The sequence below is a fragment of the Pongo pygmaeus genome, chromosome 1 (genome assembly GCF_028885625.2).
Source record: "Pongo pygmaeus isolate AG05252 chromosome 1, NHGRI_mPonPyg2-v2.0_pri, whole genome shotgun sequence".
In the NCBI taxonomy this organism is placed as follows: domain Eukaryota; kingdom Metazoa; phylum Chordata; class Mammalia; order Primates; family Hominidae; genus Pongo; species Pongo pygmaeus.
In genome coordinates this window covers 22,344,481-22,370,227 of record NC_072373.2, presented here as the reverse complement: position 1 = coordinate 22,370,227, position 25,747 = coordinate 22,344,481, and the positions used below count along the sequence as shown (strand labels likewise).

Here is a 25,747-nt window from a genome sequence, read left to right as displayed (position 1 = left end):
ATTCCATGTTATAGACATGAATGTCCCCAAAATTAAGCTAATTTCAAAGCAGGTCTTAAATACATAAGCCAGTGTTTATGAAGGATTGTTCATGTATACACAAGGATGTGTGTACATGTATGGATATAAACCAATGTGCTAATCCTAACAATCACATAGAAAAATAAAGGGCCAAGAATAGCCAAGATCATTTCAGAGCAAGAAAAAGAATTATAGCAAACACTTCACCACCAGAAATTGACTTCTTAAGGTAAATTGATTCAGCTGGTATGGTTTTGACCGAGATATAAGAGAAAAAGTAAGTTGAAACTTAATTTGAAAGTCACAAACTTGGGAAAGGCTCGTAGATTTGAGGCAGCTGTCCGGATAATAAATAATGACCCACACAAAGTCAACAATCATAACATTTCAGGACACTGGGAATAAATAAAACATTCTAAAAGCTTCCAGAGATAGAGAGAAAGGCTGTAATAAAAGGACTGAGACTCAGAATGGCATCAGATGTCTTGACAGCAACACTGTAAGTTAAAAGACAACATAATGCTTTCTAAATTCTAAGAGAAAAATAGTTTCAAATCTAGAATACTATGTCTAGACAAATTATCAATACTAATGAATGCATTTTTCAGACATGGAAGATTATGAAATATTTACTTCCAATGGAACCTTCTTCAGGCAGCTATCACCAAATGGGATCCAGGAAACAGAGTCCAATACTAGAGAACAACATAAATTCCATGAAGACGATGAAAGGTAGTCCTAGGATAGTACCTCTGCAGTAGGTCTCTAGAACAAACAGTCCAGATTAGGAGAATGCAAGACTCCAGTATGAATATCTCCATGGGGAAAAAAAGGAACTGCTAAATTCCTTTTATTAAGAAATTCAACATGGTGGAGAGTATGAGAATAAATTGGTGACAGTTACACGGGAAATTAAGCAGAGCAAAGTGGTCACTTACACCAGGAAGAATAAAAAGGTTTTGAAGAAAAGAAATGCAATTAAAACAAACCGTATGACACGAAGATGAGTATTTGTATCATCATAATAAAATACCGAACAGGATTTAACGAGGGATTGTGTGATAATTACATTGGGAGGATAGAGAGGACGTGTACTGGCTGGGCAAGAGCAGAGCAAAAGACCTGAATCCTCATCTACCATGGTAGGATAGTATGAGATAGTATCTAAAAATAAATAATCAAGAGACAGCAGCACAAATATGGTTATAGGAAATATGTAAGTAAAGGAAATGCTCAAAGCACCACTGCACTTGCCTGGATGACAGAGCAAGACCCTGCCTCAAAAAATAAGATAATAAAATCTAAAAATTAATTTAAAAATCTGAAATAAACTAAGGTTTCTTCATTATAGTTTTTTATTTATTTTTATTTTTTATTTATTTATTTTTTTGGAGTCAGGATCTTGCTGCCACCCAGGCTGGAATGCAATGGCACCATCACGGTCACTGCAGCCTTGACCAGGTCCTAAGCTCAAGCGATCCTCCCATCTCATCCTCCTGAGTAACTGGGACTACAGATGCATGCCACCATGCCTAACTAATTTTTTATATTTTTCTGTAGAGATGAGGTCTTGCTATGTTGCTCAGGCTGGTCTCAAACTCCTGGGCTCAAGCAATCCTCCCGCCTTGGCCTCCCAAAGTGCTGGTATTACAGGTGCAAGCCTATGGTTTTGAAAATGGAAGTCCAACATGATATTATGTCCAAGAAAACCATTTTCAGTTCATCAATAAGTATTCTACAAACAAAACATAAAATATTATCCTATTGTCCAGAAAAATCAGAATGAATGACTGGGAGGACACACCAGACTTTCAGGAACAAATATAATTGAAGAAAACTCACAGAGACAGAAATACTACTCATACATTCTGGAATTTGCATTCCGATGCATTCAAAAGGAATTTAGAGAGGCAAACATCAGACTACAGGGACTCTATCTCCAACTTTGAGTCCATCGGGCTTGTAATATGCAGGACTGGAGAATCACTAGCTCTCTCCGTGGAGTTATTTTTCCCTGCAGCTCTATCCTCTCTGGAATGGTGGCCCCAAATTCCAGATGCCAAAGCCTCCCTGATTTCAATCTCTGTTTTCTCAATTCAGCAACACCACCATGCTATCTCCCTCTTCCAATGTCATACCTGGCACTACCCACTTCTCACTTCATACTTCCTATATACAGTTATCCTAGAGCAGTATAATTCCATATACATATCTTCCATTGTTTATGTGACTATTGTCATATCCTTTACTTCTACATGTCATAAACCCACATTACAAATAATTACACAGTACAGTACACATAAAAGGTACAGTCAGGTACCTTTTATGTAAATTAAATAAGAAAGACATATAGACATTTTATTTACCCACTTATTTATTGCATATGATATTTTTATGCTATAAATCCAAATGTCCAAACAGTATCATTTCGTTTGACATGGAGGACATTCTTTAGCATTCAGGCCTGCTAGAGATTAATTTTCTCATCTTCCATTTATCTGAAAATGTCTAATTCACCCTCATTTTTGAGGGATATTTTTCTTAATACAGAAACCTCAGTTTACACATTTTTTTCCTTCAGTACTTTAAAGACGTCACTCCAGGATTTCTCATGACAGGTCAGTAGTCCTTACCGTTTCTCCTCTGTATGTAATATGTCTTTCCTTCTGGCTGCTTTTAAGTATTTTTATCTTTAGTTTTTAGCACTTTAACCACATCTGACATGGCCAGATGTGGTTCTCTTTATAGGTTTGAGATATGGTAAAATTCTTAGATCTGAGTTTTTCATCACATTTGGGAAGGTTGAGCCATTACTTACACATTTTTTTTCCCCACATCTCACTCTCTTCTTCTATATGGATCCCTAAGCCTCTATTTATTTGGTCTCAATATTTTTCTCTATTCTTCATATTGGCTCATCTCTACTCATCTGTCTTCAAGTTCACTGGCTCTTCTCCTATCTCTAGTCCACTTTTAACCTCATCCAGTGAATTTTAAATTTCAGTTACTGTACTTTCTAATTGTAAAATGTCCATTTGATTCATTTTCCTGCTGAAATTCCTTATTTGTATAATCTTTAAGACTACATTTTCCTTTATTTTCTTAAATATTTTTATAACTTTTTTTTTTTTTTTTTTTGAGACGGAGTCTCATTCTGTTGCCCAGGCTGGAGTGCAATGGCACCATCTTGGCTCACTGCAACCTCCGCCTCCCAGGTTCAAGCAATTCTCCTGCCTCAGCCTCCTGAGTGAGTAGCTGGGATTACAGGCATGCGCCACCATGCCCGGCTAATTTTGTATTTTTAGTATAGACAAGCTTTCACTGAGTTGGCCAGGCGGTCTCAAACTCCTGACCTCAGGTGATCCACCCTCCTTGGCCTCCCAAAGTGCTGGGATTACAGGCGTGAGCCACTGTGCCCGACCTATGATCACTTCTTTAATTCTTTGTCTGCCAAGTCCAACGTGTGTGCCAGCCAGGCCTCTACTGACTGCTTTTATCTGACTCTGTATCACTATCCACATCCCCATTTTTGTTTGTTTCAGTGATTTTTTTTTGAATCCTTGTCATTGTGAATAAGATGTTATATAGAGTATTGATTCTGTTATCTTCTTATGAAGAAAAACAATTCTTACGTAAGCACATAAAAAAATTACTGACTGATCTCCTTGACCATGAGTTGGCTTACAGATACACTCTGTGATTGTAGGTTCATACAAAAATCTAAGATTTATCATAAGCCCCTCTACTTGGGAGGAAGACTTCCAAACTCTATGGATCTGATCAGGGCTTGGACTTAGGTTGTTAGACAGGTTTAGAGTAGGTCTTAGGTGATACAAAGGTGTTAGCTGGCTCTCCAGGGATGAAAATTCAATTTCCCCTAGCACTGTTTCCTGCCAGGGAGATCTGCTTGATCATTAGTATTCTGGTCTGTTTTCAAATGCTATCATCTGCTATTGTCAAACCTCATATGGTCTTGTGGTACAATGCACAGCCCAATCTTGTGCCCTCTCTCTGCACAATTCCCTCCTCTCCAATGCCAAGCCCTGAATATTTCAACTGTTGCAGGTAGTCCAGCTCTGCTTTCACTCTAGCTTTCTGCATCAGAGTCAGGAACTGTCCCAGTCTTTGCACAATCTGAGGAATACCTCATGAGTTCATTTATGTCAGGGATAATAGTATTATGCTGCCTGTTGTCCACTGCTGGAAAAGAGTTGCTTCAACTATTGTATCCAGTTTTACAGTTCCTTACAGTGGGAGTGCTAATTTGGTACCAATTTAATCCTTCTATCATGGCCAGAGGCAGAGGTCACATAACTCTTTTTAACAAAGTTATCACTGCAGGACAAATTTTCCAAAGTTGGCTGGGCACGGTGGCTCACGCCTGTAATCCCAGCACTTTGGGAGGCCGAGGTGGGCAGATAACCTGAGGTCAGGAGTTTGAGACCAGCCTGGCCAACATGGTGAAACCCCATCTCTACAAAAAATACAAAAATTAGCCAGGCGTGGTGGTGCTTGCCTGTATCCCAACTACTTGGGAGGCTGAGGCAGAAGAATCACTTGAACTTAGGAGGCGGAGGTTGCAGTGAGCTAAGATCGCGCCACTGCACTCCAGCCTAGGCAACAGAGTGAGACTTTGTCTAAAAAAAAAATAATAAAATTTTTCCAAAGTTAAAATTACTGGTCTAGAGTAATGTGACATTTTCATGGCTTTTGGAATGTATTATACTAAACTGTCCTCCAAAGAGTTCCTGTCAATTAAACTGATATATTTTTGGACCTCTCCTATACGGCCAGAAAAAAATGAAGTTAAAAAAAAATAACAGAATAAAACTGTGGCATATAAACCTATTTTTTTTCTTTAAAATAGAGACAGAGTCTCACTATGTTGCTTAAGCTGGTCTCAAACTCCTGGACTCAAGTGATCCTCTTGCCTCAGCCTCCCAAAGTGTTGGGATTACAAGCGTGAGCCACCATGCCCAGCCTTTTTTTTTGGGTGGCCGTGGGGGAGTGAGGGGGTGGGAGACAGGACTTCACTGTTGCCCAGGCTGGAGTGCAGTGGTGCAATCTTGGCTCGCTGCAACCTCTGCCTCCCGTGCTCAGGAGATCCTCCCACCTCAGACTCCTGAGTAGCTGGGACTACAGGCGCACACCACCATGCCCAGCTATTAAGTAAACAAAAAAAAACCAACTAAGGGGTTTAGGGTTAGCAAAAGTTAAGCAAATGGGAACATGAAACTAAATCAATTTGTGAACTTTCTGAAAAAAGGATTCATTTGTTGAACACTGTCCCTTAGAATAACTAAGCAATTAGGAAAGAAAGACAAAAAAGTAAAAGTGAGGACAAAGCTGCGTTTCCTTATTCTATGTGAGACTTAGTTCTTTTACCCCCGGTGAACTTTGAAATATCTAAAGTACAACAGAAGTCACCCATAAAGGGTATATTTTATCAATCTTAAGTTCATTGATATAAGCAGCTGAAATGGCTTGTGACTTTTTAGACAAACCCCACAATAAATATGTCCAAATGCCTTTGTGGAAGGAGGGGTCACATAGATAGACAAATGGATGGATGGACGGGTAGATAGTATAAATAGATGGTTTCTAAAACAGATATATCAGACAAATAGCAAGGGAAATGTCTGTGAATAAAATAATTTAGGATTTATCTTTATTTACCGTTCCATCTTCCATCAGCTTCAGACAAGAACCAAAATCTGCTAACCGAATATGTCCATTCATATCCATCAGTATATTGTCAGGTTTAATGTCTCTGAAAAAATAAATAAATTCAATTTTTAGTGGAAAAATAAACAATTCATTACTTGGTAAGATATTCTTTTTGTCAGAAAAAAATCTCAACTTATTTTAAAAGTAGTATTCTAAGAATATCTATTTAATTACTTTATTAATTCAAAGCCTGGTTCTGATTCATATGAAAACTTTCTCAAACACATGTAATTTCAGTATTCTTCTAGAGTTAAAAAGTAGTGTGGTAATTTTCATTCTGGTTAAATTAATCTTACTATCTTTCGATTTACACAGATTCCAATGTGACTACGGTAGACCTACTTTCTGCATACAGAAGAGTCAACATTACCTGATAACCACAAAAAATACTATCCTCTAGCCCATGAAACTGGACAGGGAAAAATATACTTTCTAGACCTTAAGATAACTGCAGATAGATAAAGTCTCAATTACTGTAGGTCATGACAACACAAAGAAATTGCTTCATAAAGTTGATTTTACAGAAGAACTAAAACAACTGCCTAATAGATTGTCTATATTATTTAAAGCTTTCACTGTCTTTGGATGTTAAGTCAGTGGTGTGTAAGATATCCAAATCTAAACTATATCATATACCAGCTTTTGTATTTGTTTTTGCATGTGAATGCAAACCTTAGAAAAATAATCATATATAAAATGGTTCTGTAAAGAAGAGTCTCAGGGACTTAACAATATTAAGTTTCTAATCATATTAAAGGTTGTAACTGTGAATAACTAAGAAATTATACCCATCCAACTCACTCTCTACTTTTAGAGGTCTCTCTGGAGAACCTATATATTTTTTAAAAAAACTATATTGCCATATAAATTACAGGAATATGGGAGGGCTACTTTAACCTGAATAATGCCATTTAAGATCTCTATGCCTCAGTTTTACCACCCATAATAAGGTTAAAATATTATAACAGTATTACTTTGATTACTGAAGCAATTTCTCTGAGTGTGTTGTATATCACAAGTTAGTAAATTATGGCCCACGGCCAAATCTAGTTTGCTGCCTGTTTTTATAAATAAAGTTTTATTGAAACACAGCCATGCCCATTCATTTAGGTATTGCCTATGTCTGCTTTCACACTACAATGGCAAAGTGAGTAGTTGTGACACAGACCACATGGCCTACAAAGCCTAACATATTTACTCTCTGGCTGTTTATAGAAAAAGTTTTCAAACCCCTATTGTAGATGATAGATGGTTGCTAAAGAGAGACAGGGTGATTGAAAACAACAATCTGTATAGGGAATTAGCTTTATAATCCTCAACATTTGACTGTACTCTAACCTGTCAAAAAAGATCTTCTGCTGTAGGGGAAACATCAAAGAAGTACAGTTTAGTTCTGGAAGGAAGCTTAGCAATTACTAAGACCATTTTTAGATAAGGAAAAAATATTTTATTCTTTATCTTAAAAATTAAGCTATACAGTCACTACGAATTACTTCTACTGGTATAATACTTCTTAGATTGTAAAGGAGATTAAAGGAACTGCAAAGACAGGATTTATATGCATCAATAATATCTTTGCTTATTTTATGACAGTAAGTATAAAATATATACATATACATAAAGCATATTATGTGAATATATTTTATTCATACTATATAAATTAATAAAATAGAAAATACTAAAAATTAACAAGACATTACAGATAGTACTGAAAAACATAAGTATTCTATTACCATTCGTGATCTCATCCTCTCCCTCTACTACCCAGACACAGCCACTATCCTAAATTTGGTGTTTACTGTATCCATGCATATTTTATACTATTATGCCTATATACAACATCACAAAACTATGTACTTTTTAAAATGTCTTTATAAATGACACCAAACTGTGCATTGCCTTTTGCAACTTCATTTATTCAAATATTATGCTTCATCAGCTGGGTGTGATAGTTCATGCCTATAATCCCAGCACTTTGGGAGGCCAAAGGAGGCCGAGGAGGGAGGATTACTTGAGCCCAGGAGTTTAATAACAGCCTGTGCAACACAGTGAGACCCCTTCTCTACAAGAAATAAAAATGAAAAATGAGCTGGGCAAGATGGCACATGCTTGCGGTCCCAGCTATTTGGGAGGCTGAAGTGAGAAGATCACCTGAGCCTGGGAGGTCAAGGCTGCAGTGAGCCGTGACTGTGTCACTACACTCCAGCCTGGGTGATGGAATGAGAAACTGTCTCCAAAAGAAAAAAAAAAAAAAAATATATATATATATGTGTGTGTGTGTGTGTGTATATATGTTTCTAAACATATACATGTGTATATATGTTTCTAAACATATGCATGTGTATATATATGTTTCTAAACATATGCATGTTATATATATGTTTCTAAACATATGCATGTGTATATATGTATGTTTCTAAACATATACATGCGTATATATATGTTTCTAAAACATCTATTTTGGGACATATTGTTTTAATTCATTAATTTAATTTTAATTATATACATATCAAAACTTATCAATTCTCCTGATAACGGAATTTCGACTGTTTCCCATTTTTATTTTGTTAAAACACAGAATGCTGAGATGAATATTTTAATAAATGTCTTCTAGTACTCATATTTGAATGCTTCTCCAGACTATAGATGTAGAAGTGAAATTTCTGAGATGAAAGATATGGACATCTTCAACTTTGCTAGCATGATTACAAATACAGTTGAGAATCTTTTTCATATTATCATTGGTATCATTGGTCATTTTACATTCGTCTTCTATAAAATGCCTGTTAATATCCCTTGCCATTTTAAAAATTGTGTGTGTACTGTTTTTTGTTTAATCTTCAGGGATTCTATTTACTCAAACTTAGTTCTTTATTATGTGTTACAAATCTCTTCTCCCTGCATGTGGGCTTGTTTTTCCATTGTTTTTAATGTCCTTCTTATTTGTAAAAAAAATATATATAAAAAATACTAATGTAGTCTTATAATTTATACTATGATTTGTCTTCCCAGACATCATAAGGATGGTGTCCTAATTTTCTCTTGTGTAAGTTTTAAAGTTATACTTTTCTAGTTTTTAAATCTACTGGGGATTAATTTTTGTGTGTAGTGTGAGATAAAGGGCAGTTACATTTCTTTCTACCCCAGCACCATTTACTGAATATCCTTTCACCACTATTATCTAATATCCCACATAGGTCATAAATTTGGTGGGTTTGTTTCAGGACTCTCAAGAAGAGCAAAAATACTACTGTATTACTCTCTATATTTTTTTTCAGTTGACAATCTTTACAGTGAAAGGGAGCCTATTAATAATTGCCAGGATAACAGGCATAAATTGGAACTCTTCCACACAAGCCAAGATGAATGGCCACCCTATCAATATGCCTCTACCTGCACCAATACCACAATGTCCTAATTATAAAATAATGAGCTTCCTATCGGTAGAGCATATTTTTTAATTGCCATTACTCTTCTAGATCAATGCTGGAATTAGCTTAATATGTTCTATAATACACATTGAAATTTTTATGGGAATCATGATTTTATAGATTAATCTGAAGAGAACTAACATCTTTGCAATATGACACTTCCCATCTGTATATACACTAAACCTATAAGTCTTCTTTTATATTCTTCAGTTATGAATTATTTTCCACAGAGAACTTACACATCTCATCTATAGGCAACATAGTGAGACTCTGTCTCTATAAAAAAAAAAATATTAAAACTTAGGCATGGTGGCGCATGCCTGTGGTCCCAGCTACTCAGGAGGCTACTCAGGAGGCTGAGGTGGAAGGATCACTTGAGCCCAGGAGTTCAAAGCTGTTGTGAGCCATGATCATGCCACTGCACTTCAGCCTAGGTGAGAGCAAGACTCCTATCTCTTTTCAAGTGTGTGCGCATGAGCGCACGCGCACACACACACACACACACACACACACACACACAAACACCGCCCCCTAATTAAATTTTTAAAAGTTCAGACTCTGGAAACCAGATCCTAGTTTCAAAATATTCAGTAAACTCTCAATAAATCACTAAAATGCAAAGGGCTCAACATTACTCTTATCACTTACCATTTTCTTCCAAATCAATACACAGTCTTCTTGTATAAATAATCTTATGTTATATATTAGCAGCTGAGAGAAAGGTTTTAGGAAATAAAATTTCAGGATCCCATAAGCATGCTGGGGGTAGAGTGAGGGTTGGGATAAGAATGTAACAACTGACAAAGTAAAACATTCAATAAGCATTAACTAAACATTTACAACATGCAACAGCACTGAATTAAATGCAATACTATGCACTATAGGAGTACATAAAAGTAGAAAACAGAAATCCTTCTTCTTATTCCCTTATCACCCCAAAAATATTTATGGGAGTAAACATGTTTATCTCTGCTCCCTCCAGAACTACAGTAAAATGACAATACAAGAATTAAAAGGGAGAAACCCACAAATGAATGTAAGAAAAGACAATAGAAGATGATGGGTGTCAGCACAATTTTCAAAGATGGAGAACATACATATGATAAATAATGCAGAGCCAAGGAAGCTGAATTATAACTGCCTACAAGGTTGGCAGAAAGGAACTAAATTGACTTGATACATGATTTGATGTACTGGAATACTTGAAAATGTACTGTTAGGCATTTGGTACATATAAAAGGAAATTTTAAGAGTATTGACAACTGTAAACAAATTTGAGCCTATTATTAATTATAGGAAAAATAGTTATATAAGAAAGGAAAAAATTATAGTATATTTCTTGGCTCAGCAATAAACAATATTTACAAAGTCTCAAAAATGCAACCATTATCTACCAAGAAGAGCAAAAATAGTGATAAAAGTATAGTGAGAGAATGCAGGGAGGAAAAGTAGAAAGAGGAATACAAACAGCTAAATCCTCCACTAGCATAGAAGGCAGTCAATAGAAGTCTTTACAAACTGTCCAAAATTCACAAATCTAGAAACATCAACATATCAGGACATTAGAGATATGGGGTTAAATAACTTTTAAAAAACAGAATTGAATATAGCTGCCACTAGGGAGCAGGCATAAGAGGTATGCTGGAGAGACTACTTTTCAATATAACCTTTTTTGTATTAGATTTTTCTTTACTGTATTAAGTATTGTTTGTTTAAAATTAATTAAAAACCAAAAATACATATGTAAATGTCTGAATCATTTTATCAAAGAATATGAAAATGTTTTCACTAAGCCACTAAGATCATCTGCAGTCAGCAATATATTTTAGTCCAAACAGTTAATGGTTATCAATATCACAGATAAGCACCATGATGTTAAAATGACAATATTAATTGGTCTCTGTTTATCCAACAATGAGTACAATTATACATTTAATACAGTATGTAGCCTACTGACTCACTCCACATCCTAACTCATTTTATTCCATGGCAGAAGTCTCTCTGTTCTTAAAATGGTCACTATTTAGGCAGATGGAAACTCTCCTAACCTTCGAAATAATGAGGCCTCAGGAGGATGGGCCATTTATTCTCCCTAGTCATCTGTTGTGTCTGAAAATATTTAAGTTTTATTTTTGTTTTGGGGGTGAGGCAATATAATAGATAATGCTGGTATGAGGCAGAATTTAAAGGATTCATAGGGTAAAAGAGAAAATGGCTTTTCCATCTAGCTGGACTGAATATTTCACTAAATTACCAGGTGAAAGTAAGGTGTAACACTTACATAAATTCACATACTTTATCACCTCGAGCAAAAGAAAACATTTGACCAAGACTATAGCTTGGCCTTCTGTGGTTTCCTTTTTCCTTCAGACTTACCTATTATTTTCATTTAAATCTAAATGTATAGTAGTCATAAGAAAAATGTTTGGGGCAAAGTATGATGTGAACTAGGCCGAAATTATACAAGGACCACCCTGGTTCTCTTTGTACTCTAAAGTGTAAACAAAGTGAAGAGAAGCCACACATTCCAATTCCCATTAGTGCTCACTAGCGGCGAGAGTGGGGGTGCCTCAATGCCTCTGCTGACCAACATCTATCAACTGAGTAAAGAAGGCTCTTAATTACTTCATAAGGATGTTCTCAATAGGTAGTAAAACAAGCATAGATACTTCATTCAAACTTGGGGGAGGGGGGCTCAAGAGAGGAGGAATAGCAAGAGCTCTCTAGTGTCACCTGAATAGAAAGAAGGTTACACTTAATTGACAGTACCCACAAACCCAAAAGGTTCTAACATCTTGAAGAAGTACGATCAAAGAAAAGTAGGTAGACAAACATCTACCTATTCTCTGTACAAACAATTTGATCACTGAGCTAAGATTTTGGCATCTTACAATACTACATAAGAATAAAAACTAGAGGCCTCCTAGAAAATGTTTTGCATTCCATATTTGGTAAAATCTTTTTAAATAATGAAGGTCATAAGTATAAAGTTATCTATGATTATACCTGCTCCAAGAAAATGCAAGTGCTTGTCCTTACATTACCACTGAAATGTATGATAAATTCTTAAAAGGAATTTGAGTGCTGAAAAGAAGTTGTCCAAAAGTTTTTTTTTTTTGGCTTTCCATTTCCCTACTCATTATGCAGAAAATACTCTTTAAGATGACAAATGACCTTTTCACTGCCAAATCCAATAGCATCTTTTTAGTTTGAATCCTGTAATGACTTCTCTATGACATCTGACACTGCTGGTTATTCTCCCAACTATACCACTTTCTTCTCTATTTTTTATCCCAACTAAAATTAATGCTTCTGTTTCCTTTCCTGGTTCCTCTTTTCCCAGAAGCATAATTTCCATTCCCCTAATGCTGCCCTTTCTTAATATGCAGCTCTCTGCTCTCCTTTGTACCTCAATGATCTTTTCCTTGGAGGTACCTGTCATTTCTCAGATTTCAGGTTAGCTGGTTGCCCTATGACCTCAAATCTCTGATGAGTTCAAGACAATGTTATAATTTTTGCTTTAAGCAGTCATATGGTTTGTGAAGAAATTAGTAAGAATAAAAAATTTGTAGTCTAGTATGTATATCTAGACATTTACAATTTTAAGTGCCTTGGATTCCTTTCTGCAGATCCAAGCTTTCATGTAGTATCATTTCCCTGCAGCCTAAAGAACTTCCTTTAGTATGTCTTACAGTGCAGGTCTTCTGGCAATAAATTCTTTTGTTCTTTTTTTTTTAAGACGGAGTCTCACTCTGTCACCCAGGCTCGAGTGCAGTGGCATGATCTTGGCTCACTGAAACCCCCACCTCCTGGGTTCAAGCAATGCTAAATAAAAAATTTGTAGTCTAGTATGTATATCTAGACATTTACAATTTTAAGTGCCTTGGATTCCTTTCTGCAGATCCAAGCTTTCATGTAGTATCATTTCCCTGCAGCCTAAAGAACTTCCTTTAGTATGTCTTACAGTGCAGGTCTTCTGGCAATAAATTCTTTTGTTCTTTTTTTTTTTTAAGACAGAGTCTCACTCTGTCACCCAGGCTCGAGTGCAGTGGCATGATCTTGGCTCACTGAAACCCCCACCTCCTGGGTTCAAGCAATGCTCCTGCCTCAGCCTCCTGCGTAGCTGGGATTACAGGTGCCCGCCACTAAGCCTGGCTAATTTTGTATTTTTAGGAGAGGCAGGGTTTCACCATGTTAGTCAGGCTGGTCTCAAACTCCTGACCTCAAGTGATCCACCTGCCTCGGTGTCCCAAAGTGCAGGGATTATAGGATTAAGCCATCACCCCTGGCCTCTTGTTCTTTTTGTTCTTCTTTTACTTAAAAATATCATATCACATTTATTTTTGAAGGATATTTTCACTGGATATACAGAATTCTTGGTTAAGTCTCTCTTTTAGCTTCCTTATTTTCTAATGAGAATTCATCTCTTAATGGAATTGTAGTTCCCCCAAATGTAATTTGGCATTTTTTCCTTGCTGCTTCCAAAATTTGCTGTCTTTGGATTTCAATAGTTTCACTATAATGAACCTTGACATGGCCTTTTTCATATTTATCTTCCCTGGTGTTTCTTTTTTTTTTTTTTTGAGGCAGAGTCTCGCTCTGTCGCCCAGGCTGGAGTGCAATGGTGCCATCTCTGCTCGCTGCAAGCTCCGCCTCCCGGGTTCACGGCATTCTCCTGCCTCAGCCTCCCGAGTAGCTTGGACTACAGGCGCCTGCCACCACGTCCGGCTAATTTTTTGTGTGTTTTTAGTAGAGAAGGGGTTTCACCGTGTTAGCCAGGATGGTCTCGATCTCCTGACCTCGTGATCCACCCGCCTCGGCCTCCCAAAGTGCTAGGATTACAGGCATGAGCCACTGCACCCGGCCCCCTGGTGTTTCTTGAGCATCTCAAATACATAAAATTATATCTTTCATCAAATTTGAGGCCATTATTTCTTCAGGTATTTTTTCTGGCCCATTCTCTTTCCTCTCCTTCTTGATCTCAAAGTACATGTACATAAAACCTTGTGATATTTTCTAACAGGTCCTTGGACTACTATTATTTTAATCTTTTCCTCTCTGTTCATTACCTTCAATAACTTCTGGCTTATTTAACTTCAAGTCTTTACTTTGTCATCTCCACTAGGCTGTTAATTTTTTGCAGTGAAAATTTTCATTTCAGATTTTGTATTTTTCATTTCTAGAATTTCCATTTGATTTTTTTATTTGTTTCTAGTTCTGTGCTGAGATTTCCTATCTTTTCATATATTGTGAACACATTTTATTTTCCTTTACTGAGAACAGTTGTAACAGCCACTGAAAAATCCTAGTCTGCTATTAATAATTTCTACATCTGGGTCATTTCAGGGATACTCTTTTCTCTTGTAAAGGAGTTACATACTCCTTTTTCTTTATACATTGGGTAATTCTGAATGTTCCCTGAACATAATAAATGTTAAATTTCTGAAACTCTGGATTCTTTAATTTTTCTCCAGTTAGCATTTTTTTCTTTCTTTTTTTAATCAGCTGATTAAACACATTTAAACTGCAAACTGTTTCTTGGTAAGAAGTTTCTTATCTTTCGTCTTTAGCTGGGCAGCTCTGAGTGAAGCTATCACTCAGGGGTCATGCGAGCTGTCAGTAGACAGATTTTGGATCCCCTCTCTAACAAACATAGTTTCCCCAAATTCAGCTTTCACAGGCCATAGAGACCTGAGTTCTTCCACTTATCTTCTTGCTATCTTCTCCCATGCCACAATGTACACCATGCCATTTTCACCCAGCCCCAGGCTGAGAGCTGCAAAACATGAGACGTCATTTCATATACCTCCATCTTCTTTGAGGATGTATTCCCAATCAGGTTCTCCCTGCTTCTGTTCACTCTTTAGTGCCTTTAGGATAATGGTCTTTGTGCTATGCTCAGATTTTTAGTTGCTTCTGTGAGGGCCTTAGCCCAGAAGGACTTCATTCAGTCACTAGCCCTCCTCATACATTTGGACCATTATTAATTTGAATTTTCTAAAAGATGCAGCCAACCCTATTTCTAATTAAGGCACCCTGAACTTTTAAGTTTTATGAATATAGAAAACTATATTTTTCAAACATGGCCTCAATAATATCTCTCACTCCACATTTTCATCTAGAACCTTGCCACTCACCCATCAAGAAGATTGTCCCTTCAGCTTGAACCTGGACGGACTCTTGTGACTGTCTCAATCAATACAGTATGATAGAACTTAGGCTGGCTATGACTTCCAAGGCTAGGTCATTAAAATGTCATGCAATTCTGCTTTGTTCTCTACAGACACTTGCTCTTGGAACATACTTATCATGTTGTTAAGAAAGTCAAGTAGCCCACGTGGGAAGAACAAAAACCCCATGCCCACAGCTCTGGCTGAACTCCCCAACTGATGGGCAGCACCAACTGGCTAGCTATGTGTGTGAGCCATTTTGACAGTGATTCTTCCAACCACAGGTGAGCTACTGCAACTCATGCTGCATAGAGAAGATACAATTAGGTGCTGCCTAGTCCTGCCCAAATTTCAGACTCATGAGCAAAAAAAAAAAAAAAAAAAAAAATGTTGTTGTTTTATATTAGTCACTATAGTGTTTCAGGGTGTATGGTGGACAGAGATGTACTATCTTCTCCCTCAATGATGGGCTTTGCCCCAGATGTCAACAGATAGCTCCCCATTGCCAGGTTCCTTCAAAGTTACAGACAGCCTCTTTAAACAACTGCCTGTGTTTCCTGGAGAACTTCATATGCATTGAACGACTGATAAGGAAATAAGAAAGACCATGTCATTTCTACTAAACTAGCAACAACTCAGGTGACCACAGACGCTTCAGAACTCCTAGTAGGGCTGACTGAAGCTTTGGCCTCAGTGTAATCTGACTTCTCCTCCACCCAAACCTGCTTTCTCCAATTCCCTTCTACAGGTGTTAACCCCTAATAAATACCCTGCATGACACATTCTGTCTCAGTGCCTGCTTCTGGAGAACATAATGTGTTACACAGAAATTGGTAAGTGGAACAGTAGCCCAACAAATTCCATTTTCTGGAAGCAGCAGCAAAATAACATCTGGCATTCAAAACCACTCTGAGTCAGTGACATCTTGCAAATAACATGGCAGCCAGACAACCAGATACCAAGAATTGTCAATAAAAGGAGTGAAAGGAAAGTTCAGGTAAAACATTATTTTCAACTTTGATAATTCATGAAAACTGAGAAATGTCTGGAAGAGATAAAATACCTATTACTGTAAAAACATTATTCAAGTTTTCCATAATTTGAATATTAGTCAAAACATGTTCACTAATTAAAGTTTCTAAAATGAATAATTTTCCTTGTCCCTAAACAAAAGTAAATAAGATTTGGGTTAAAAGTTTTATGATTTTAGTCTTAAAATAATAGATTTAAAAATTTTAAAAGCATTCTATGCTGGGCACAATGGCTCACGCCTATAATCCCAGAACTTTGGGAGGCAAGGCCAGCGGATCACTTGAGTCCAGGAGTTTATGACCAGCCTGAGCAACCTCATCTCTACAAAAACTACAAAAATTAGCCAAGAATAGTGGTCCACGCCTGCGTTAGTGGTCCCAGCTACCCAAGAGGCTGAGGTCAGAGGATCACCTGTGCCCAGGAGGTCAAAGCTGTAGTGAGCTGTGATGATACCACTACACTCTAGCCTGGGTGACAGAGCAAGACCCTGTCTCAAAAAAAAGAAAAAAAAAATCATTCTAAAACGACGATTATATTGAAAGGGCAACATTCTATGGGTGATTTTTTTTTTTTTAACTTCACTAGAACATCAGTACCAAAAGCATGATTATTACAAATATTACCCCCATAAGACCGAAATGCGGATACGACATTAGTTAATCTATATAGTTTCAACTCTGGCTGGACACTGAATTCAACTATAGAGGGTTATTTTAATTGCACGTACCTTGGCCCCAACCCAGGCACCACTAATCAAAATATTGCACAGGGGATTGGTCCCTGACAACCACTAATTTAAGACAGGCATTTCTCTTCCCAGCAACATCATGTTACTATCTCCCATTTGGTTCCTTTTTATCATTTATATAAGTTAGGGTAGTGGACTCTTCTAAAACAATACTTTTATTTTCTAATTTTTCTACTCCTTTTTTATATACTCATATAAAAACAGCATACTGCATTATATTAAAATGAAACTGCTTTTTGAAATTGTCTCTTAATTTTGTCAAAGAAATATTACATCAGTAATAAAAGAAAGTCCGCACTGGTAAAATTATGTCACAAACAGCCTTTCTGCAATCAGAAATTAGAATTCTTTATGGAACATTAATTTGGGGTTCATCTTACATTTGAGAAAACAGTTATTCAAAAAATTCTGTCAGTAAACTTTTCTCAAACTAATCTTTTCCACCAGGTAGTGAAGCTATTATTTAAGAATTATGGGAGTAAAAAACTAATGATTATATAATTCCAGGTACTGCAAAATAATGGTGGATATACAAATCCTAATCTTTCTATGCATCTTTCCAAAAACCATACAGATACAATCAACAAGGAGAACAAGTAAAACAACCCACAAACCATATTTAAAATGTAATTCAAAGAAAGACTACTATGAAATTCAAATTATGTGTAATTACGAAAATAAACATTCAAATTCAGCAAATGGGAAAAAGAAGAGAAAAGCGGGGAGTAACAGGGCAATAAAATGCAGATTAAACTACTGCCCACTGTGACAGAAGGAAGAAGTCCTATCATGAGTAGGATAGATAGTACAGTTGGGGGAAACTGGGTGAAAGGTACATGGGACCTTTCTGTACTACCTTTGCAATTTCCTGTGATTCTAAACTTATTTCAAAATAAGGTTTTCTAAGCTAAAAAAAAAATCATCCTGAGCAAATCTACAGAATTATTTTATGCTTCTCATTATCCTGTTATATATTAACATGTCTTTACACTTACTCTCTTTAACAAATACTTGTATGTAGATAAATAATATATCACTAAAAGAAAAACCTTCTAAAACTATAGTACAGTCAATAGCATCTGATCTGAGAAATACTCACTGGGAGATTCAGTTAAAGGCTCCTCAGGATCTAATCAAATGGCCAGCCTGAGGAATAACTACATTTAGCTACCTATCAAGTAACTTCTATGCTAAATAGTTCTGTACAAGTACAAATAGTGACAGATAAAAGGAGGAAACAAGTAATTAAATTAGTACAAAAATATGAAAACGTATATAATGGCTTTATAGGATAGACCAGAAGTTTCATTCAATTACCATGCATTGGCTCCTCCAAATGTCAGATACATTCAAACTGATACTATTGCTGTATCTGCCATATGAACACTACACTAAATGAAGATGTCCAAATATGATAGGAAAGCTTGCCTAAAGACCACGGAATTATCTGTATAGTGAAGACCTAATCTTGCCCAAAGAGAGGTCTGGCTTTTATCCTCAGCTACTGGAAGATGATCTCTAGGCTCCTGGAATAGCACGATTGATAGGAGTGTCTTTGGCTACTAGACAATCTACCAATGTAATTTATGATACATGTAATTTATTTGAGTCATACTATGTTTTGCCTCTGGAAAGGACTGGAGACTAAAGGTATCAGCCCAACATTTGGGAAGGGCTGGAGACTAAAGACAGTCACTCAGGCAGTAAGTAATTGAGCCCATCCCAAAAAACTATAAAAACCAAAGGCTTAGGTCGGCTTCCCTGGTTGGCAATACTCGGTAAGCACTATCATATATGTATGCTGGGCTGTCCTAATTCCACCAAGAAAGAATGATGTAAGCTCCACATGTGGTATTTTTTTTTAACTCTACCCTATATATTAATACTTCTTCCTCTGGCTGATTTAAATTGGTATCCATGTAATAAAATCAGTATTCCATGTAATAAAATACAACTGTTAAGTATAACAGCATTCAGTGAGTTCTGTGAGTCTTGCAAATTATCAAAACTAAGGGGTGGTTTTGGGAACCCCTCGAACTTCCAATTGGTGTCAGAACTTGGAATGGTCTATTAGGAAGGTTTCCTCTAAAACTTTGTAGTTGTCCCAAATTCCTTGTAGTTACTGCAATACCAACTGAACTGTAATACAGTAACTATATTTATATTTTAAAATTCCTAATTGTGCACATCCTGAGTTCACCTATACTCTAGTGTAACAGTTTTTAACTATATTTTTAACTATAGATGGTCCCTAACTTACAATGGTTCAAATTATGATTCTTCAACTTTATGATGGGCTTACTGGAACATAGCCCACTGTAAGTCAAGGAGCATCCATATAACATTACCTATTCTTTAATAGTTTCACAATACTATAAAAATAGTTCCTCCATTAGCAATATGAAAAATTCCAATTTTGAAATGTAACTCAGGCCTGTAAGATACTGAAGAAAATTTTGAGTAAGCCTTAGGCCTCAAAATATTTCTATCTCATTGTAAAAGTAATGATTTTACACATTCCAAGAGGATAACTGCCAAATCATACCCACAAATCTAAGCCGAAAGAGATAAAATCAGCGCTCTGGTATAGGCAAAGCACATACCAATCCTTCATGAAATTCTTATGGGATAACAGATGAAAAACTCTCTAGATATGAATTATGTGGTATTTCCCCCCAACAAATTCTATTAAAATAGGATTGCTCTATTTCCTATATTGGTACTCTTTACTCAACCACATTATATAAAATATTATCAACATTAAAGAGATGAGGTTAATAAAAGCTGTAATCAAAAATCTCGACTATGAAACTACATGAGATAAAAAGAGTTATGAAGAAAACCATAAGTAAGTTAACTGGTGTTTCGTTTTAGTTTTTTGGACTAGGGTAAAGAAAAATTACTTTAAAAATACATTCCATCCTAAGAATCTATTCAATCCAGCATTTAAGATTTAAAACAAAGACAGGAAAGCACGTATATTCCACTAAGTTTCACGTAACCTGCTTGCCCTCAGGGAGAGATTCTATCCAACAGAAAGCTGGTGTGCCTCAAGCATATGACTCGACTTCTGTTCATTATTTCTTCTTGGTTTAGGGTCTTCATTTTAAAATATAATTTCTATTTTGTAATTCTTTATTCCTTTTTATATTCTGCCATTGATTTATTGCATACATTCTTATTTCTAATTATCTAAATCCATTATGGAACACAGTGAAGATGAAAGTAATAAATAACTAGATAAATAATTTGATTATCAGGAAATATATTTTCGTGTACATTCTATGCAATAATGACTGATATAACCCCTTTTGGAACTTATATAGAATTCATGGTCTAAATTCCAAATATAACAGCAACTGTTCCTAAAATATGACTTGACAATGGTAGTGCTGTGTTGCAGCAACCTATTAACCAACACCCAGACCCTTGAAACCACAAGGCTGCAGGTCTAGATGAAGAAAACCTCCAGAGAGACATCATAAAATATATCCACTGAGTACAATAGAAAAAAAGTCATAGTCTATGCCTCTGCAAACTTGAAGTCTAATTTAAAAAATATATATATATAAAAGTAAATAACTGGATAATGGGTAGTAGCCTATACTTTAACACAGCATATGATAAACTACCAAGTAATCATTCATTACATGTACTGTTCATATTTCCAGTTCATCTCCAGGGCACTGAGGCTGGTACAGGTGCATTATGCACTCATTAAAACTCATTAATACAGGCACATCTGACGAGTTTCTATTTCTTTCTATTATTATCCCTATTAAGTTTGAAATTTTCCCATCTTACGCCACTAGTAATCTTTCCAATTTGACTCCTGTATCCTTCCAACATGAACCTAAAAGTCTTTGAAAGCTTATTTGCTATTTGGCAGGACAAGATATACAGGGCTCATCTTGTACACTTCCTACCTAGATCTTGAGTCAGTAATTTCTCCAAGTAGCCTGTTTTCCCTGCAGTAGGAAATAGTATGTGAGGATGATAATCTGTCAATAGGGATGCTCACTGCTACTTGCTGGTCACTGTTTCTAGTTATTTTCACCACACAGAGCTGTACGTATGGTGTATTGGGTGTGTGTATGAAATACTGCAGAAGTTCATACTGATATAAAGTGCAGTGGTGCAATCTTGGCTCACTGCAACCTCCGCCTCCCAGGTTCAAGCGATTCTTGGGCCTCAGTTCCTTGAGTAGCTGGGATTACAGGTGTGTGACACCACACTGGGCTAATTTTTGTATCTGTAGTAGAGACAGGGTTTCACCATGCTGGCCAGGCTGGTCCCGAATTCCTGACCTTAAGTGATCTGCCCGCCTTGGCTTCCCAAAGTGCTAATATTACAGGTGTGAGCCACTGCGCCCAGCCCACAATGATACTTTCAATTCAAATTCACGACATTAGGGTTTTTAATGATCTCTTCCAGATTACATCAGCATCTCCTTTCTTCTACACCAAGAATTCTGATACCTAACATAAGGGATAAAATTAGAATACTCCATAATCATTGTTTCATTTCACGTTATAAACACAACAATGTCAAAATAACAATAACTATACTGTCACCACTAATTTGATTACTGAAAACAGTTTGAAAAAAATTTTTATATAAATTCTCCCAATTATCACTACCTACTTTTACAGTTGTATTGCATGCTCATGCCATAGCATATAGCCATTAATCCTGTGCTTACTCCTTTTAACTTTTTTCTGCTTTAGTTCTACAACTGACTATTTAATGAGCAATACCAGTCCTTATACTGATATCTCTATAGCCATGTTAGTCATCTGAAGCTCATTTTTTAGTAGGTTATACTAGAAAATGTATACTATACTAACTGGTATATATTACTACACTATACTAACTAGATTAGTATCTTCTTCAAGAGGAATTCATGGAAACAACATTCCTAAAATTCTTGTAACTCGATAACATTTGTACATGCCTTTTATACCTGAAAGTCTGTTTTGTTCACATTTTCTTTTCCAGGGTATTATAAATCTTTATCATAAAGCTTCATCACTGGGAAGTCTAATGATAAACTAGTTTTCTCTCCCCTCTAATCCACTGGCTCTTTATGCCCCCTACTTTTTAACTTTAAAGATAAATAATTATTCTAGAATTTGTTTATGCCCTACCTCTCTCGATTATCTTATAGCTGTCATATACATTATGTATTCATTCAATGTCCCACAAAAACAACTTTTACTTTAAAGCCATATATTTTAAAGATTTAAGAAAAAAATATATATATACAGTATTTCATATACACTGAGATTTTTACTAATTATTATTCTCTTTCTTCTTTCCTAAAAATCCAGGTTGCCTTCTGCTATCTTTGCCCTACATTCTGAAGTGCTTTTTTCAGCATTTCTTGTAAGGAAGGCCTGAAGCAATGAATTCTTTTGGGTTACCTTTATCTGAAAATGTCTCCCCCTCACCCCCACTTCGTTACTGAAGAAAATATCCCCAGATACAGAATACTGCATTGATAGTTTTCTTCCTCTCAATACTCTGAAGACGTTAATTACCTTTTAGCTCCTGTGGTCTTGATGAGAAATCTGAGATCATTCCAATTGTTTTTCCCTGTATGTGATATGTTGTTTTCCTCTGGTGCTTTCAAGACTTTTTCTCTATCCATTGTATTCTGTACTTCGATTTTGATGAGCTAGGTGTGGTTTTCCCAGAATTTACGTTGTTTTGGGTTTGCTGCAATTTTCTTCCGCGGGGTGGAGGCCAGGGGAGGGTTCTGGTGGAATTCTAAAAGAGCTGTAACACTACGCAATTTTTTATTCTACAAATTCATGTATTTCTCCAAACACGGGAAGTTTGGAGCTATTATTCTTTTCTGTCCTATTGTCTCTATTCTCTCTACCTGGAACTCCAATTACTTGCATGTTACACCTTTTCATTCCTGAGAATCTGCTCATTTTTTCCATCTTTTTGTCTCTGTTTTTCATGGGATAATTTTTATTGATCTATATCCAAATTGAATTTGAATATACTTTATTCCTATGTAATCTCCTTTGTCCTCTCAAAGACATTTAATAAATTTTTTTTGCAATACTGTATTTTTCTGTCCTAAAATTTCCATTTGTTTCTTTTATAGTTTTTATTTTATTGCTGAGATACTTCCATCATGTCATTTACCTGGAAGAAAACAAATGTGTTTTTCTTGAGTTCATGGAACATATTTAAACTAAATGCTTTAAAGACTTTGTCCAGTAATTCTCACACCAGGATCATCTTGAGTTGCTGGTTTGGCTGTGTGTCCCCACCAAAATCTCATCTTGAACAGTACTCCCACAATTCCCACATGTTGTGGGAGGGACCCAGTGGGAGATAACTGAATCATGGGGGCAGTTTTCCCCATACTGTTTTCATGATAGTGAATACGTCTCATGAGATCTGATGGTTTTATCAGGGGTTTCCGCTTTTATCAGGGTTTCTCATTCTCTCTTTGCCTGCTGCCATCCATGTAAGATGCGACTTGCTACTCCTAGACTTCCACCATGATTGTGAGGCTACTCCCGCCATGTGGAACTGTAAGTCCAATTACACCTTTTTCTTTTGTAAATTGCCCAGTTTTGGGGTATGTCTTGTCTTTTTTTTGTTGTTGTTTTTTGAGACGCAGTTTCACTCTTGTTGCCGAGGCTGGAGTGCAATGGCGTGATCTCGGCTCACCGCAACCTCTGCCTCCGGGATTCAAGTGATTCTCCTGACTCAGCCTCCTGGGTAGCTGGGATTACAGGCATGCGCCACCATGCCCAGCTAATTTTGTATTTTTAGTAGAGACAGGGTTTCTCCATGTTGGTCAGGCTGGTCTTGAACTCCCAACCTCAGGTGATCCGCCCACCTTGGCCTCCCAAAATGCTGAGATTACAGACATGAGCCACCACGCCTGGCCGGATATGTCTTTGTCAGCAGTGTGAAAATGGACTACATACAGCTGCCATCAGTTGATTGTTTTTTCTCGAGACGAAATCATAATTTCCTGATAGACTGAGTAATCTTGGACTGTATTGTGTATGCTATGAGCATGTACACTTTTGGTTCTTTCCCAAAACTCTGGAAAATGTTGGCATCTTAGTCTTACTAGGCAGTCTACCTGGTTGAGATCATATGTCCTGACATATCCTACAACATGACTGAATCTTGAAAACATTATGCTAAGTGAAAAAGGCCACTCAGAAACCGCGTGTTACATGATTTCATTTATAGGCAATGTCTGGAATAGGCAAATCTACAGAGATAGAAGGTAGACTAATGGTTGCTTAAGGCTGGGGAAATAGGAAAACAGGGTGTAGAGACTTAAGGTATAGAGTAGAGTGTCTTTCTGAAATGATGAAAATATTCTAAAATAGATCATAGTAATGGTTGCAAATATCTGTGAATATACCAAAAACCACCGCACACATTAATGAGTGGACTGTATGCTATATGAATTTATCTCAAAAAGCTATTTTAAGGCCAGACACGGTGGCTCACGCCTGTAATCCCAGCACTTTCAGAGGCCGAGGTGGGCAGATCAAAAGATCAGGAGATCGAGACCATCCTGGCTAACACAGTGAAACCGCGTCTCTACTAAAAATACAAAAACTTAGCCGGGCGTGGTGGTGGGCACTTGTAGTCCCAGCTACTCAGGAGGCTGAGGCAGGAGAATGGCGTGAACCCGGGAGGTGGAGTGCACCACTGCACTCCAGCCTGGGCGACAGAGCGAGCCTCTGTCTCAAAAAAAAAAAAAAAAAAAAAAAAAAAAAAGGGCTATTTTAAAAGACTATTTACAATTTAATCTCACAATAATTTTTAATGAGGATCCACTGAATACCACTGGCAAGTTATACAAAAAGGTAGAGATCTTTCCTCTAAAGGGCAAAAAACTTTGAAAAAAAAAAAAGTCTTAAGAAGCAGTAATATATAAATGACTACTATTAATATTAACTATCAAGGATAATATCTAGTGCTATTATGATTAAAGCTAATAAAGAAAAGTTCACCATTTTTAGATCATTTTTTAAAACTGCCTTTGGACAGGATGCGGAGGTTCACGCCTATAATCCCAGTACTTTGGGAGGCCATGGAGGGCGGATCACTGGGGTTAGGAGTTCAAGACCAGCCTGGCCAACATGATGAAACCCTGTCTCTACTAAAAATATAAAACTTAGCCGGGCATGGTGGCACACACCTGTAATCCAAGCTACTCAGGAGGCTGAGGCATGAGACTCGCTTGAACGCAGGAGGCAGATGTTGCAGTGAACCAAGATCACGCCACTGCACTCCAGCCTGGGCGATAGAGTGAGATTCCGTCTCATATAAATAAATAAATAAATAAATAAATAAAAAATAAATAAATAAATAAATAAATCTGCATTTGAAGGGTTTAAAATAAAGAAGGAATTCTCAATTTTTTCCAAAAAGCTGTTAAATATTCTACTATCTCCACTAAGAACCTTTTTTCAAAAAAAAATACAGAATTTCATTTTATGAAATGACAGGTGATCTAAGAAAAGAAACTGTTATCCTCTCTAATCCACAACCTTAAAGCATTATATATTTTACAACAACAAGATTCTCTTTAACAGACCAATAGGCCAACCAGCAATGACCCT

General features: G+C 36.6%; 1 protein-coding gene across 11 annotated transcripts in view; it reads right to left on the bottom strand.

Annotated features, from left to right (window-relative positions):
- Positions 1-25,747, bottom strand: part of CDC42BPA (CDC42 binding protein kinase alpha) — a 331,226-nt gene that overhangs the window by 171,876 nt on the left and 133,603 nt on the right. For 10 of the 11 annotated variants that reach the window (XM_054467753.2, XM_054467687.2, XM_054467761.2 and 7 more), the window contains one exon: positions 5,698-5,791. In XM_054467753.2, coding sequence (XP_054323728.1) covers positions 5,698-5,791 — 94 coding nt within the window. Of the gene's footprint in view, positions 1-5,697; positions 5,792-22,669; positions 24,864-25,747 lie in introns of those variants that run through there. The other variant, XM_063671663.1, reaches the window with a different exon arrangement.